Source organism: Hordeum vulgare, chromosome 2H, assembly GCF_904849725.1.
Source record: "Hordeum vulgare subsp. vulgare chromosome 2H, MorexV3_pseudomolecules_assembly, whole genome shotgun sequence".
In the NCBI taxonomy this organism is placed as follows: Eukaryota; Viridiplantae; Streptophyta; class Magnoliopsida; order Poales; family Poaceae; genus Hordeum; species Hordeum vulgare.
Window position 1 is genome coordinate 631,338,236 of NC_058519.1, and position 14,189 is coordinate 631,352,424.

Genomic DNA, 14,189 nt, shown 5'->3' on the forward strand with positions numbered 1-14,189 from the left:
ACTCCATCCAGGACCATGTCTAGAGTGGGGTGATAGATATTTGTAAAGTACATACGGATCTGAATATAGCAGACCCGTTGACTAAACCTCTTCCACGAGAAAAACATGATCAACACCATAATGCTATGGGTGTTCGATACATCACAATGTAACTAGATTATTGACTCTAGTGCAAGTGGGAGACTGTTGGAAATATGCCCTAGAGGCAATAATAAAATGGTTATTATCATATTTCCTTGTTCATGATAATCGTCTATTGTTCATGATATAATTGTATTAACAGGAAACAGTAATACATGTGTGAATAAATAGATCACAATGTGTCCCTAGCAAGCCTCTAGTTGGCTAGCTCGTTAGTCAATAGATGATCGTGGTTTCCTGATCATGGGCATTAGATGTCATTGATAACGGGATCACATCATTGGGAGAATGATGTGATGGACAAGACCCAATCCTAAGCATAGCACTAGATCGTATTGTTCGTATGCTAAAGCTTTTCTAATGTCAAGTATCTTTTCCTTCGACCGTGAGATTGTGCAACTCCCGGATACCGTAGGAGTACTTTGGGTGTATCAAACGTCACAATGTAACTGGGTGACTATAAAGGTGCACTACGGGTATCTCTGAAAGTGTCTGTTGGGTTGGTACGAATCAAGATCGGGATTTGTCACTCCGTGTGACGGAGAGGTATCTCTGGGCCCACTCGGTAGAACATCATCATGAGCTCAATGTGACTAAGGAGTTAGTCACACGATGACATGCTACGGAATGAGTAAAGAGACTTACCGATAACGATATTGAACAAGGTATAGGCATACCGATGATCGAATCTCGGACAAGTTCTATACCGACAGACAAAGGGAATCGTATACGGGATTGATTGAATCCTTGACATCGTGGTTCATCCGATGAGATCATCGTGGAGCAAGTGGGAGCCACCATGGGTATCCATACCCCGCTGATGGTTATTGGCCAGAGAGGTGTCTCGGTCATGTCTACCTGTCTCCCGAACCCGTAGGGTCTACACACTTAAGGTTCGATGACGCTATGGTTATAGGGAATTGTTATACGAGGTTACCGAAAGTTGTTCCGAGTCCCGGATGAGATCACGGACGTCACGAGGGGCTCCGGAATGGTCCGAAGGTAAAGATTGATATATAGGACGGATGATTTCGGATACCGGAAGTGTTTCGGGCATCACCGGTAATGTACCGGGACCACCGGAGGTGGCCCCGGGGGTCCACCGAAGGGGGGCAACGACCCCGGGAGGTAAGGTGGGCCAAGTGGGGAAGGGAACCAGCCCCTAGGTGGGCTGGTGCGCCTCCCCACTCAGCCCAATGCGTGGGGGAGAGAAAAGGGGGGGGCAAACCCTAAGCCAGATGGGCCTAAGGCCCACCAGGGGTGCGCCACACCCCTCCTCCCCCCCTTGGCCGCGGCACCAGCCCCATCTAGGGCTGCCCCCCCCCCCCAGGAGAGGGAAACCCTCAAGGGGGCGCAGCCCCTCCCTCCCCTATATATAATGGGCACTTTTGGCCATTGAAGATCAGACTTTTGCCTCTCTCTCGGCGCAGCCCTGCCCTTCTTTCTCCTCCCCTCTGCCGGTGCTTGGCGAAGCCCTGCCGGGAGACCTAGTCTCTCCATCGACACCACGCCGTCGTGCTGCTGGATCAAGGTGCGGGAGACGTCACCGGGCTGCACGTGTGTTGAACACGGAGGTGCCGTAGTTCGGCACTAGATCGAAATCGCTGCGAGTACGACTCCATCAACCGCGTTCTAGCAACGTTTCCGCTTAGCGATATTCAAAGGTATGAAGATGCTCTTACCCCTCTCTCGTTGCTGGTCTCTCCATAGGAAGATCTGAATATGCGTAGGAAAATTTTGAATTTATGCTATGTTACCCAACACCGTGAGGTCGATGAACGTCGGCGTAGGGTCGGCCCAGGGGAATGTCATGTTCCAGAGGGCGTTCATGTCACGCGCGGGCTGTGCCGCCGCCTGTGCAGTCGCGGCCTGGCGCGCCTCCTCCTCGGCGTCGCGCTCGAGCATCTCAAGGTACTCGCCATGGCGACGCTCCTCGGCCAGCCGTCGCTGGCGCCAATGTTCGAGGTATGCCGCCTCCTGCACCGGCGTCGCTCTAACCCAGACCGGTGACGCGCTGACCCGCTCGCACACTACTCCCGTCCAGGAGTAGCGCTCGATGGGGGACGGCTCCGGCTCCGGCTCGGCTTTGACAGGGGACGGCGGGGTCACTGGCGGCAGGACGCAGTCGCCCGCCGCGGAGAGGGCCATGGCCGCCTCGTACGCCGCCTCCTCTTGCTCGACCGCCGCCACCGTACATCGATCATCCTCATCGCTCTCCCGGTAGACCGCCGCAAGGGCCGCTTGGTAGGCGGCCTCCACCGTCTGGTCCTCCTCGTAGACGACGAGCGGGGGCGGTGGCACGGTGCGATCGACTTCGTAAACGTCGTGTCGCCTCGCCTCCTCGTGCTTGAAGGCGAACCAGCGAGCCCAGTTAGGCGAGTCGGTTGTGTAGGTGGGGTCGCGACGCTGCTCCAGCGTCAGGAGTGCCCGCCGGCGCCGCACCTCCTTCGCGTGCACCTTAGCCGACCGTGGCGCCGCCGGCATTGGGATCCTCTTCGGATCCAGGTGCGAGTCGTGCGGCAGGGTGACGTCGGGGTACAAGAGAGGCACGCAGTGCTGCCAGTGTCACTCCGCGTGCTGCACTAGCACGTTGACGCGCTGCATCGGCCGACGAGCTGGTGCTGGCGAAGGCGGAAGGAACTCTGAGGGAAAAGGAATGGCGGGGGACTTGCCCTTGGCTTTGCTGTTGCCGGCGCCAGAGAAGAGCCCCATCTGACACGACTGGGATGGCTAGGGTTTGTCGGCGACGGGGGAGCGAGTGTGGCTATATGGGGACGGGGGCTGGCTGGAAGCGGATGAGGACGGCCCCACCACACCGTCGGCTTAAAAAAGGACGACCGCCATCGCTGACGCGTGGGTCCGAGATCATAAATTAAGCTGACCAGGTAGGCCGCGGACAGTTGGACAACCGTCAGATGAGGATGCGATGGACACCGAGAAGGCGCGTGTGACGTCCGTTCCGCGTCCGCGCCGACGCATTTGGGGAGCACATTTGGGCCGCAAATACGTCGACGTGGACGCGAAATGGACTTGATTTAGGTTTGGGTCGATGCGTTGGACGTCCTCTTTGATCCGCGCTAACTCAAACTGACAGCGGCGAACGAAATTGATCAGTCCACTAAAGTTGATATCGGTGTCCTCATACTCGACTTGTTGGCTATACAAAGAAACCACGGTGAGCTGGTCGGCACTTTAGCCAAACACAAAGTAGCAAAGAGAAGTCACGGGGAATAGGAACCATGGTCGGCACTTTAGCCAAACAGGACGTGAACAGGAACTACATGTAGCAGCAGGCTTTTGCCGCATGTCTAGAAAAACAAGCAATTTGATACACCACTCAAACATTCTCAGAGAAGTACTCTACTATAGTTTGCATTGTCTTTTAACCCAAACATTCTCAGAGAAAAAGTGTTAAAACCCGGGTTTGCCAAGAAGCGACTAAAAAGCTCGTTTTTGGTAAGCCCAACGCTTAAAGTCTGCTGCCATCAAAGGCGTGTTTACGGAGGGAGAATTGAAAAACCGAAGACACTTGGCGCCATCCCAGTCCCAGGGGAAAGAGGCAGCAGCACGCCAGCAAAGCAAAGCAGAGCAGAGCAAAAGCAAACCATGGTGGACCAACCAGCATATCAAATCCAAGGCTTTATTCCGGGGTCGGCACTTTAAAGTTCAAAGGCCACCACCACCATGCCCCGCCCCGCAAGACCAGACCAGTGGCGAGCGAATGTTTCGCCAATCACCGCGTCAGGCCACTTGGTGGTGACCGAGAAATTATTAGCTCCAGTTGCCAAAAAAAAGAGAGGAAATTATTAGCTCCTCCCACTACTGCATAGTAGTAGTTTTATCTTCCGGCTTTCGTTTTTTTTAACACGGTACATACGCAAGCACTCACATGCATGCATATTCTCATTTGTAAAAAAGATTCAATCAGCATATTATCTTGAGATTTACGGAGCCACCGTAGACGCTTCAACGTCGACAAAAACGTTTCTTTTCATTGTATACGCATCATCACGACACCAGGACGGACTTAGAACCATGATAAGCTGGCATAGCGGTGTTTGTCTAATCATCTACTCCCTTCATTTCTAAATATAAGTTTCTTCAGAGGTTCCATTAAAAGATTACATACATAGACATATTTTGAATTATAGATTCACTCATCTTATTTTGTATGTACTAGCCCCTTAATAAAAAAATTTAAAAGAACTTATATTTAAAAATGGAGGGAGTAATAATAGGTTGGTTCGCCTCTCTCTCGGTTAGTAGGTGCGGCGAAAGCAAAGAAGCTTCTCTCCGCCCCTTCAATTGGGCCTTGGCATCTCTAGTTCTCTGCCCCGCACTCCCGTTGGTCAGCGGGTTGGTTGGTTAGAAGCAACGTCCCACGGCTGAAGAATAGACAACCTGTCTGCAGTCTGCTACACCCCCCACCCTCCTCCTCCTCCTCCCCCTCCACCTCCTCCCAATCATACGATACGAGCTCATCCACCTCTGCTTTGTCTGTGTGCGCGGGCGCGGAGGCAGCCATCCCAGATTCCTCGATCGCCGCTGCGGTCCAAGAACCGGGATTCGGCCGTTGGCTCCACACCGAAGGTCAGCCGATCCTTCCTGTCTGTCGCCATGGACTCATCTCCTCACTCGCCCCTCTCTGCCTCACGGGAAATGGAATGAAATTCTCCGGACGCGCTATGCTTCCAGTTTCCGTCGACTGGGGAGAATAATCCCGGAAATTTGGCGAGCGGTTTGCGGTCAAGAACGCGAGAAGAGGACCAACCAACCACCACCAAACCAATGCGGGTTGTTTCCTAATTTGATTTTCATCCGCCATGCGGGCCTTCTCGTTTTTTTTCTCTCTTTAATCTCTGACGGGGTAGATTAGCAATCATCCCGGGAAATATGTCTGTCTGCATGTCTCTCGAGTCCCGACTCCGAGAGCTGTCGGATGAATCCAGTTTGAGCCAGTAAGTTCGTTCGTGGGTTTTCCTCTGAACTTCTTGGGCATCTGTTAGCCGCCGGAGTTTAATTCGGATTTATATGTGTTACTTTTAGATTAGACGTCGACTGTTTGTCCGTGGCGGATTTTTTTTTTCTTTTTCTTAACAAAACATACTGGTGTTAATCAGTGGGTATCATCCCTGCTCTCCTGCATCTACTCTCAGAGCTCTTCAGTTTGGCTAAAGGATAGCCTTCTCTAGATACATTTTTCTGCAGTTTACAACATAGTAGTATTTGCTTAGATGGACAGTAGGCAGGAATCAATTGGATTTACTGGTGTTTCAGAGTCCTCTCCTCGTTCCGAGATCAGTGGCAAGTTGCTTATCTCATACAAATTCAGTCGATTTTGCTATGCCTTTTTTTACTTCTGAAAATCACTTGTCAAATATAGTCAATGGAGTAATAATCACTGTACTTATTATTAGCATGGCTGAATGTGAACGGTCTGATCTAATTTGCGCTGAGCAGTTTCGGTGATTAACTCTGGTCAAAAGCTGCTTATTGACCGCAGCTCCTTCCTGTAACCTGACAGCCATGTGCACACATTTTGATGATTCGTTCTCCCCTTTGCAAGCCATTTCTATGGTTGTTTAATCTTCAGTTAGTACCACTAGTGCAACCTGTAACCATCAATGTACCTACCGATTCCTTTCACATTAATGGGGACAGTTTCGTTTTCCTCTTAACGACTTGCTTTGGTAACGTCAGAACAAAGGCATGTCATGTCTACCTAGAACATTAATTTCATGCCGAAGAAGGCCTTTATGCAGATGAAATTTAGATGGTGTTGTTGTGTACTCTAAAGTATGACAGGCATATATGCTCATGGTACCTTTATATATATGCAAAGAAATTTAGATAGTGTTGTTGTGTACTCTAAAGTCTGACAAGCATATACTCTCATGATACCTTTATGCAAAGAAATTTAGATAGTGTTGTTGTGTACTCTAAAGCCTGACAGGCATATATTCTCATGATACTCTGCTCGATGTCTACTCCATTCCAGGTGCATTTGTGTGGATGAAGATAACAATATAATCGCCTAACAGAAGTCACCCATCCTGTAAATTCAGTCTGCTGCTTCCAGAAAAATGTCAGGTATAATCAATCCGGTTACTTCATCTTTCAGCTTGATGTAGAGGCTGCGAGATCGACAGTCTTTCTTAGAAAAATGTCTTGCATTGCTGATGTGTTTACTAATTTGTAATGACGTGTTTTGCATGAAGTGCGGCGACGGTCAGAGAGCACGGAGGGTCTGTTCTTATTCGACGAGCGAAAAGATCGGAGGTCAGACGTGGAGAACTCGGAGGATGAGAGGAGAAGGCTGTCCATCGGCGGGTCACTCAAGAAGAAAGCGCTAAATGCGTCAAGCAAGCTTACGCATTCGCTCAAGAAGCGGGGGAAGAGGAAGGTGGAGCATCGGGCTTCTTCCTTCACAATTGAAGATGTCAGAGACGAGGAGGAGGAACGCGCCGTGTTCACATTTCAGCAAGAGCTTTTGAGCAGGAACTTGCTGTGTGACAAGCAAAATGACTATCACATGTTGCTGAGGTTGGTGCTCAAACATAACTCAGCAGCAGACAAAGAGCTGCCGAAGCATGGACAGAGAATTTCTTGTTTTAATTACTCTAGAAGCCTAAAACTTCCCTGCCTTTTTATGCACTGTAGGTTTTTGAAGGCAAGGAAATTTGATACTGAGAAAGCCATTCATATGTGGGCTGAGATGCTCCAATGGAGAAAAGAATTCGGTGCGGATACAATACTCGAGGTGAGTGAGACTAATGGTGCTGGCCTACAGGAAAAGTATCCTTATTCTTAAACTAGATTTTTATTTCTTCTCGACAATATAACCACCACTTGCCTCTGACAACTGAATCCTGTAGGATTTTGATTTTGAAGAGCTAGACGAGGTGCTCTCCTACTATCCTCAGGGTTACCATGGAGTTGACAGGCAAGGAAGGCCAGTATACATCGAGAGATTAGGGAAAGTTGACCCGAATAAACTGATGAATATCACTACAGTTGACCGCTACATCAAGTATCATGTGCAAGAGTTTGAGAGAGCCTTCTTGGACAAGTTTCCAGCATGCTCCATCGCGGCGAAAAGGCATATTGATTCTACAACCACTATACTTGATGTTGAAGGCGTGGTATGACAGTTCTTTCCATATTCGCATGATCTTATCTCTATGTAGAAGACTAACTTTGTCAAATTTTACTTTGGAACCCAAAATATATAGTTCTCAAGCTAACATTTGCCACTGTATTATGCTGCAGGGTTTCAAGAACTTCAGCAAGACAGCAAGGGAAATGCTAACTAGGATGCAAAAAATAGACAGTGATTATTATCCTGAGGTATGCCAACATTTTGTTTCTTATCTTGATCAATACTTGGTGCCACTTTGTTTAACACTTTACATGTATGCTCAGACACTGCATCAGATGTTTGTCGTAAATGCTGGCGGTGGTTTTAAGCTACTATGGAATTCAGTGAAAGGTTTTCTTGACCCTAAAACAGTCTCAAAGATACATGTGAGCATAAGTCTTTTGTTGTTTTCCTCTTTACAAATAAACAATGCTGATGGATCCTCAAATTTAGGTTTTGGGAACAAAATTCCAAAGCAAGCTTCTTGAAGTTATAGATGGAAGGTGCACTTCTCATTTACAACAATTTGGTATAACGTTATGGATCATAAAGCCTTTCTGCTGGTACATTTGACTCAACACTTCTTTTGTTCTGTTTGCAGCCAACTTCCTGAATTTTTGGGCGGAACATGCACTTGTGCTGGTGAGGGAGGATGTCTCAAGTCTAACAAAGGTCCATGGAATGATCCTAACATCATGAAGGTGAATTTGATCGATGTGCTCTGGCATTATATGTGCTTCTCCTTCGTTGCTTTCCTGAAAACTTATATTTTCAGTTGACTTTTTGAATATTAAGAACTTGACAATGCCATGTTGACAAAGATTATCATAAATATATAAAATCATACAAATAGATTTGCAGTGGTAAATATATGAAATGCCAAAAATAGCTTTGTATTGGGCATACTTCAAGGCGATGTAATTCTCAACTGCTGGGCAAGTTTGTGAATTGGTCTTTCTTCTTCAAAAGGATATTACTGCACGCAATTCACGGTGTCATGTCCAGTTGAACATACCACTAAATTTGAAACTCCTGATATGCTTTCGTTAAATTTCTTGCAAAGTTTTTATCCTCGCAATTTCAGCATCACGTCTTTCATACATGATATACAACAGCATTCTCAACTGCAGTACCATGTACTTTGCTTGTAGGTTGCACATAACAAAGAAGCAAAGTTCGTAAGGCATACAAGACGCTTATCTGAGATCGAGCAACGAAGGGGTTCATTTGCTAGGCTACATCTTTTGAAGGCAAGTCCAGTGCTTCGAACCACTATTTTGTTATTTACTTACTCATCATATGATTGAAACCTTTTGTTTTGGTGTAAACATTATTAGCAACTTACCAGTTCTCTGGACCTATCGGTTTTAAGAAGCGGATTGTAGGGTACCCGCCACATGTTGGCGTGATTACCTGTGCTCACAGTTAACCCATGCACTTCTTTGCAGTACTGATATTGAGTTTCCACAAAAAAGAAAAGTAATGTGTATTGATTGTGCCTATTAAAAATTGGAATCCTTTGTAGTTTCATCAGCAATGTTCATCCTAGCATCCATAACAATTTGCCTTTTCTTTCTCTCATTGCGAATAACAGGGTAGAAACAGTGACACGTCAACAGCTGAGTCAGGATCAGATGTTGATGATCTAGGTTCTCCTATGATGAGAAGCACATTGGGGTGCAGTCGATTAGCTCCAGTTCGTGAAGAAGTGAGCTTTCCTCCTGAATATACTGAATATACTGAATATACAAATGACTGATGTGCAGATACTGAATCTCCCTTAAAATTCTGAATCTCCTATGTTTTACACAGATGCAGATGAGAGCACGAGAATCTGCGGCTTATTACAGTTGCGATGATCACTTTGTGGTGGTGGACAAAACAGTCGATTATGGAAGAGGAGGATCAATGCCAGATAAAAGTAGTGCCCCGGAAGTAAGAGTACAAGCCCAGCCTTTAGGCACACAAAACACTCCAGGTATTTTTACTTGTGGTCTTCTGAGGTCACTTTATGCAGATATAAATTGATCTGCTATTTTTTGCTCTTTCCCTGTAAAAAAAATAGTTTGTTAATTCCTACTGAATATCTTACTATTAGTATCAAAATGAACAAATAGTGCAATGAACTAAGAATTTTGACAATAAATATTCAAGATTTCCTCATGTTTGTTCATATTATTATTTTTATTCTCTTTAGGTTCTTCAAGAAACAGTCATGGTATACTAGTACCCAAAGAGATTCCGGAGGAAGGGAAATTCTATCGTTTTCTCAGATTACTGCTGGTTCTGGTTGTTAGAGTTTTTACCTTCTTAAGCACAGTATGCAGTCAGCCAGAGACAGCGATGGTCAACAACCCACTACCTCCAGCTCCTGAGTTTGAACCCATCTCTGGTGATCATCCAGCAGTTGAAGCGTTCAGTATGGACCGTGTCAGTCCTGTCATTGAGCGCCTTCAGAAGCTCGAGGGTCGGGTCGATGAGCTCGGCAGTAAGCCCCCAGAGATTCCCGTGGAGAAAGAACGCTCCCTCTTGGATTCATGGGATAGGATCAAATGTATTGAATCTGACCTCGAAAGGACAAAGAAAGTAAGCATCCGTTAACCCTATTGTTTTTCTTATTATGAATATATATCTCCGTGTCAAAGTTCAGGAAATATTTTTAGTAAGAAAATACTCTGCATTATAAATGTTGGAAATAATCAAGCAACAAGAATATGCTGAGATCAAGAACTTGAAAGACAACTTGAATATTTTTGTTAGGAAAATGTTAATAAAAAATTCAAAATGTTGGAAATGATCAAGCAGGAAGAATGTTGAAACCATGAATTTGAGAGACAAGTTGAACATATTTGGTAGGAAAGACAGGGGAGTGAATAGGCCTCTTTCTTAATAGCATTTTCAGCTAAGGGCCTCATTATTACTTAGTACCAAGAATTGGGACAATCATCATGCATCCTTTGGAAATTTTCCCCATTGCCATATAGGGAATTACCGAATAAATCTTGCTGCCAATCTCAAGTGAAATATGAACTAAAAATCCCCTTCCGTTAATCAGGTGCTGCAGGCTACTGTGATGAAACAACTGGAAATTGCAGACTCAATAGACGAAGTTATCTTGTCAAATCTGCATGTAAGATGGACTGCTTCCCTCTCTTTTCACTTGGATTGCCCCATCACTGCATTGCCAGCCTGACCATTTTACTGCTTCTTATTCTTATTATGTTTATGCAGAGACGAAGATTTTGTGCGTGATAAACCATCATAACTCCTAAAATAATAGCATCATGGGGGCAATTAAACTTGAGATAACATTTGGTGGGGCAAGTTACAGATAAGAAGGAGCTAACGAGGGCAGAATGTGCTTTCGGTTCAGATTGGCTCAAATAATGGGTGTTGCTTTGTCATAGTGGAAAATCACCCTGTTTCATCTTATATGTTGTAACTTTAAGAGTTTCTGTTTTTCATGTTTCCAAAGAGGATGATGGATGGATGCCAGAAAAATGCTTCATGTACGTGGTACGTTGAAATGTAGTTAGGCCATGTACACTGGGTTAATTATTCATAAATTATAGTTAAAAAAACTTAAATTATATGTCAAAATATCTTAAATATAGTTAAAAATATGTTCTCAATTATAGTTAAAATAATTTTTTTTATTATTTGAAACATTTCGAAAAAAAGTCATGTATGCACATAGAATTGTTTGCATGTACGAAATAAAAGATTTTTCATGTATTTTAAAAAATATATGTATATAAAAAACATGCATGTATTTAAAAGTTTTCGTGTTTAAATTTTCATATAGATGAATAAAATGTGCATAATGTATTTAGAAATGGTCATGTATACAAAAATTATATTCATTTTTTACGTATTTAGAAAACATGATTTTTTAAAACATTATACACCTGTGAACATGTGTTTCATAAAAACATAAATCAAATAAAGAAAATAAAAATGTATACAGATGGAAAATTAAAAAAAAAAATTGAAAAGGAGGAACTTAGCCCCCGGTCTCTGCATCAATCGATGCATGCAGCCATTTTTATTAAAAAAGTGACAAATAGTCATAAATCCACAAGGTCCTGAAGCTCGAAAGTAAAACAAAGATAAAATGACAAGATAACTGCCATATTGGGCGTAGCTAAAAACAGACTACGATGCCTATACACCTAGCCTATGATTAGCACACCATCCAAACCGGTTGAAGATAGCCCGTGCGACCATCTTTCATCGGCTGCATCCAATATCCATAAGCTTCCTGGAGTCCGCATGGCTGAGTGACGACCACGTACGGATCCAAGACGTTGCTTTGAAGATAACCTGCAAAAAGTTATTAAAAATCATATCATTCCTGGTATTCCATATAGCCCAAAATAAAGCACAGACCCCAATGTAAATAGCGAGGTAATGCATGTTGGTGGTGAAACATTAAAAGCTATATGAACAGTGTGCCATAGTAGTTTTGCAAGGATGCAGTCTAGAAATAAATGTCTTATTGTTTCACTCAGATGACAATAACAACTGTTAGGTCTTTCTCCCCACCTGCGTTTTATCAACTTATCTTTGGTTAATACCATCCCTTTGTGTATAAACCACATAAAGATTTTAATCCTTAGAGGCACTTTGATATTCCAAATATGTATTGATCTGGGCAATGGTCCAGTGTTTATCAAATCCGTGTACATGAACTTTACTGAGAATACCCCATTCGTAGCTAAAGTCCACCGCACCCTGTCTGTTTGATCCGATAATTGCACCTGCATAAGTCTTCTGACCAGATGTAACCATGCAATTCAGCATTCTCCCACTAGAGCTCGCCTGAAGTGCATATTGGGAGGTACCGATTGTAGTACCATGGACACATAGTCCTCTTTACGTTGTGCAATATTATAAAGCATAGGATATTGAAGTGCTAAAGGAGTGTCCCCAAGCCAAGTATCTTCACAAAACCTTGTTGAGGCCCCATTGCCAACCATAAATTTGACCCGCTGACAAAAGGTCACCTTTATCTTCATTAACCCTTTCCAGAACAGTGAATCGGTTGCTCTAGAATTCACCTTTGCCAAAGTCTTAGAATATAGGTACTTATTTCTTAATATTTGAATCCACATTCCCTCGGTCTCTGTGGACAACCTGTAAAGCCATTTGGAAAGAAGGCATATATTCGTTTCTTTCAAATTTTCAATGCCCAAACCCCCCTGATCTTTGGGTCAACCTATATTTCTTCTTGGACTCATCACTGGAAAATAAAAATATATAAAAGTAAAAAAGGAAAGAAAGTGAGAAAAGCCCATCGTATCGGGAATGGGCCATGCATTGAGCTTCAAATAGGGGTTGTGTGTCAACTGTCAAGTAGCTGATCAACACTATAAGATGGTCCAAAATCGCATGTGCTACCTCCCTGGACTCGCCAGTTAGGAGGGTCCAAAATCTTTCATCGAAGGGCTCAGAAAATCAACTTACCCAAAATAAATTTGCAGGCGACTTACGTGCAGCCGGTCCCTTTTCTGTCAACAGTTTGCGAGCCCTTGACCATGACCAGTCTTCACAACAATAATTCCCCTTCTCTGTCAAACGATTTGCGAGCAAGGATTGGGAAACTACAGCCTGATCAGCGAGAACGTGCCGTGCAATCTCCTATAGCTGACTAACACGAATTCGCGTACGCGTCTAAGACTTATCCAACACCCTTTTAAATTTGCTTATACGAAAACACACGGTCTAGCTTGCCTCAGAACCATTTCAGGTCAAAATAGTTGTTCACTTCAATAACCAAGTACAATGCCAAATGTTCACTCCTCAATAGGTGATCGACAGAGTAATGATCTGAAAATTTCAAGAGCTGGTATCCAGTTGACATTTGCAGCTTCTTGTACATCTCCCAGTCCCGTCGGGGCTTTAAGTACCGGTCGAGGGGCCAACTTTTCCTACACACAAAGCTCAAGGAGCTAGCTCAATCCGCAACGATGGTTAGGATGCTGGATCTTGCTGCGGCCGAAGGCCTCTCTGCGCCTGGCAATGTTGTGGGTCTAGCTTTCGTCTTCGTGGCCGTCGTCGCCGTCGTCGCTATCGCCGTGTTCAGCTGCGCCGATGGCCCGGGTGTGAAGCCTAAACGACGTCGGCGCCACTGGGGTGGTGGTGGCGGCGGCGGTGGAGGAGGCTGCGGAGGAGGTGGCGGTTGCGGGGGCGGAGGCTGTTGAGGAAGCGCGTCGTGCAGGGCAGTCCTTGACAGATATGGGAACAGTGTGTTACAGCCTGTTATACGCTCTGTTAGAGTATTGCACCACCGTCATATTATGCCTATGAAAATTTCAGACTTTTTGCGGATATATTTGTACCATCTCGTAGTATATGTTTGTTTCTTTGTACCATTGGGCTTGTCACTACTTTATACTAAATCTGCAATAATTAATCTGGATCGGATGAAATACATGTTTTGTGTTTGTAATTTCCCTTCATTAGATTGTTCATAAGTTCGATGCGGAGGAGGACGAGGTGGACCAGCCTGCTCCAAAAGCTTCAACTTGACGAAGACGGATGCGGAGTTTATCATCGTTCAAGCCGAGGCCTGCACGCACTACACAAACATGCCGCGAGAGGAGCAGGAGACCATGTTGCGACATGACCAGGCCGATCAGGCCTAAAACATTGGCCTCCTCGAGAAGCACATGCGCACGAAGGATCTACTCACCGCCGTCTCATCCATTGTGTCGGTCGTGCTGAAGTGGACGTGCCCGAGCAAAAGGTGTTGGGTGAGTCCTATTACTCCGTCCGCGAGATCCGCCTCGATCGCGGTTGTACCGCCAACGTTAGATGGAATTAAAAACCGCCTACACGGAGTTCAATGAGGTGGCGAATGAGGTGCGGGGTAAGAGCGACAACGAGGAAGACATCGTCAGCTTCGCAC

The 14,189-nt window shown here is 45.1% G+C and overlaps 1 protein-coding gene across 1 annotated transcript; it reads left to right on the top strand.

The window, feature by feature from the left end:
* The first annotated feature begins 4,470 nt into the window (after positions 1–4,470).
* Positions 4,471–10,866, top strand: LOC123428094 (phosphatidylinositol/phosphatidylcholine transfer protein SFH6-like). Its single transcript, XM_045112257.1, has 15 exons — positions 4,471–4,731; positions 6,140–6,231; positions 6,360–6,684; positions 6,802–6,901; positions 7,017–7,283; positions 7,411–7,488; positions 7,564–7,665; positions 7,733–7,782; positions 7,881–7,980; positions 8,431–8,529; positions 8,874–8,987; positions 9,092–9,257; positions 9,477–9,865; positions 10,335–10,409; positions 10,511–10,866. The coding sequence occupies exons 2-15, from the start codon at positions 6,225–6,227 to the stop codon at positions 10,529–10,531; spliced, it is 1,893 nt and encodes a 630-aa protein (XP_044968192.1). The 5' UTR covers positions 4,471–4,731; positions 6,140–6,224; the 3' UTR covers positions 10,532–10,866.
* Positions 10,867–14,189: the final 3,323 nt, after the last annotated feature.

What these genes read in the sequence shown, in the direction of transcription:
- LOC123428094 (XM_045112257.1), top strand. An exon ending in CTAGGCTACATCTTTTGAAG is followed by an intron (nt 8,530 to 8,873) that starts GCAAGTCCAGTG and finishes TGCGAATAACAG; the next exon opens with GGTAGAAACAGTGACACGTC. An exon ending in TTATCTTGTCAAATCTGCAT is followed by an intron (nt 10,410 to 10,510) that starts GTAAGATGGACT and finishes ATGTTTATGCAG; the next exon opens with AGACGAAGATTTTGTGCGTG.